This window comes from Camellia sinensis, chromosome 6 (genome assembly GCF_055761805.1).
Source record: "Camellia sinensis isolate YWXY chromosome 6, ASM5576180v1, whole genome shotgun sequence".
Classification (NCBI taxonomy): Eukaryota; Viridiplantae; Streptophyta; class Magnoliopsida; order Ericales; family Theaceae; genus Camellia; species Camellia sinensis.
Window position 1 is genome coordinate 142,408,944 of NC_138966.1, and position 2,926 is coordinate 142,411,869.

Below are 2,926 nucleotides of genomic sequence, written 5' to 3' on the forward strand. Positions count from 1 at the left end.
CGAAATATCCGTTGCTCACCCCTAGTTTCAATCATTGTTCTACCTACATAATTAATTACATAATTTTTAATAATTGCAAGCTAAACTTTAATACTTGTTCTATTTTTATAGAGTTTGACACAATTTTTTCATATAAATGTGGGACTCACAAAAAAATAAGATTCATAAAAATATAAGACTCACCTTATATAAGATGATTGTGTCTAATTTTGTTATCAAAATTTATTTTTTTTAAGACTTTTTCAAACTTTAATTTGAAAACATTTATCGTATGGTAGGAATGTTGATTTTTCCACACTTTTTCCATAGCACAACTATAAATACATGTCTCGCTCACCTTAATTTCATCCCACATACACACACTCTTCCATCCACACATTTCTCTTCCAAAATGGTATCCCTCAATATCAAAAACAGCTTACTGACAATCATTCTGGTCGGAATTCTCACCGGTTTTGTACCAAAAATCGTATTGGGTCAGAACTCGGTCCCTGATATAGTCACACAAGCATTTTTGGATGGCATAATCAATCAAGCTCCTGCTGGATGTGTAGGCAAAAGCTTCTTCACCCGCTCTGCATTTCTTAATGCCCTCGGCTCCTACCCTTCGTTTGGCACCACTGGAACTGCTGACGATTCTAAGCGCGAAATTGCTGCTTTCTTCGCACATGCCACGCATGAGACTGGATGTAAGATTTCAACTTCACTTTCCTCCAATCCACACGTAAATTGCTAAAATCTGCACAAATTTGAAAAACTTTATGCATGTACATATTTATATACTAGAAAATTTTGCACAATTTAGCAAATGTGAAAGGAGTTCTAACGGTCTAGTCAATATAATGCTTCTTTAAAATGACAAAGAGGAGGAATTGATCGTCAACATGATCTATTGTTTTATTTTATTCCTGTTATTCAATGATCGGGGATTTTGTCCTTATGGATGTATTTAGTTGGCACCCTTCCCGATTCAGGAACTTGTTCTGGACCGTCAATTGCTTTCGGCTTTTCATCCAAGCCTTCCTCGCATGGGCCCACGGTGGTTGCAAATAAATATCACATATAATAAAAAATGTTCTACTTTACAAACATATTTCTAACACAAAACTTTCTGATTTGGCAGTTTTTTGCAATATTGAAGAGATAGATGGTGCCTCCAAGAACTACTGTGATCCATCAAATACTCAGTACCCATGTGCACCAAACAAGAATTACTATGGCAGAGGTCCTCTTCAACTGTCATGGAACTACAACTATGGGCCTGCTGGGCAAAGCATTGGGTTCGATGGACTAAACAATCCGGAAATTGTGGCAACAGATTCAGTGGTGTCGTTCAAGACGGCCTTGTGGTTTTGGATGAACAACGTTCACAATGTCATAAATTCTGGATTCGGTGCAACAATCCGAGCCATCAACAGTATCGAGTGCAACGGTAATAACCCGAATGCAGTCAATGCTCGTGTTAAGTACTACACTGACTATTGCAACCAACTTGGGGTTGCGCCTGGTGATAATCTCCAATGCTAGGACACTAAAAAAATTTAGCCGACATGGAAGCTAGCTCCTCTTCAGTACCTTGTAATAAATTCGATATACATGGAAGAATATAAATATTACTATTATTGTTTTTAAAGTTTTGCAGTAATACCACTACAATGAATAAAAAGAGCTCTAGCTATGTACATGTTTGGTCATGATATGGACGGAATTACTAGTAAAGATTCAAATGTATTGTTCAGTTGCTGCTAAACAATCTTGGTTTCTTCAACAATTAATTGATAAATTTTGCTTTCATATCGTTGTTCAAAATATATATTTTTTGGCAAAAATAAATAAATAAATAAATAAATAAATTTGTTATTATCAGTCATTTTATCCGCAGAGAAGGAATATATTTTGACAGTAATGATAAAAATTACAATCAACATAAAAGAGAGTATAAAGAAGATCCAGACAGGAGCAACAAGAAAACCCAAAAAAAAAAAAAAGATTGCAGAAAAACCCAGAAGACCAGTAGTTAACAAGGTGCCAACTACTAAACCCCCCAACAGAGAGAACTACCAAAAACACCCTGTTCTGAAATTCATGCTCCATTTGTGACCGCAGAAAACACTTTCTGGAAAATGTTTTCCACATTTTCCAATGTTTGATACAATGTAAAACAAAAGCCAATAGAAAACTTGTCAGTAAAAAAACTTGAACACGAAATGAATAGAGATTTTTCCGAATTCAATAAATAATGGACTTGTTATGATCAAAGTCATACAGAGAGATGCTCTGCATTCAAATAAAGCAATTAGACAGAGAAAACCCCATTGCAATCTCATTTGCAGGGACGGAACTAGAATCTTAGGGACGGAACTAGAATCTTACGTTCAGGGGGCGAGATGTGGCATGACTAATGTTAATGTATAAATGTAATGTATATAGTATAATATATTATAAGATAAAACATAGACAGCATAGGGCATAGGATTCTCTTCTTCTTTCGGTTGTAAAGACCAAACACCACTCACACACTTTCATTATTATGTCTTCTCCTGTCGGTGCTTTCCCTATAAATGAGCATCACTCTTGTAACCAACAGATATAGAAATTACAACATTCATTCAGATATCTTACATATCTCACATGGTATCAGAGCACATGTGTTTTGCCTAGTCTCTTCTTCCGCTGCACTACATTTTTTCTTCTTCGCAGACTGCTGTGTCTCTCGTCTGCATCACATTTTGACAGATTGTTGCATATCTCGACCTTATCTGTCTTCCTTATTGGACCACACCAGTACCTTCGTCTCCTCACGATAAATCCACCGCCACCAAATTCATCACCAGCCGACGTTCCACGCGCCTCCACGCGCCGCCAGAACTTCAGGCCACGCGCATCCTCGTTCTCCGACGCGCTCTACGCGCCTCTTACACTGTCC

General features: G+C 37.1%; 1 protein-coding gene across 1 annotated transcript; it reads left to right on the top strand.

The window, feature by feature from the left end:
• The first annotated feature begins 340 nt into the window (after positions 1-340).
• On the top strand, positions 341-1,794 carry LOC114299175 (chitinase 4). The gene is made up of 2 exons (XM_082874955.1): positions 341-689; positions 1,124-1,794. Exons 1-2 carry the CDS (start codon positions 392-394, stop codon positions 1,525-1,527), a joined length of 702 nt encoding a protein of 233 aa, XP_082731081.1. The 5' UTR covers positions 341-391; the 3' UTR covers positions 1,528-1,794.
• Positions 1,795-2,926: the final 1,132 nt, after the last annotated feature.

Excerpts from the sequence above, each read along its gene's own strand:
- LOC114299175 (XM_082874955.1), top strand. The coding sequence starts at position 392 with ATGGTATCCCTCAATATCAAAAACAGCTTACTGACAATCATTCTGGTC. Across the intron at positions 690-1,123 it reads TGCCACGCATGAGACTGGAT|TTTTTTGCAATATTGAAGAG; the intron begins GTAAGATTTCAA and ends CTGATTTGGCAG.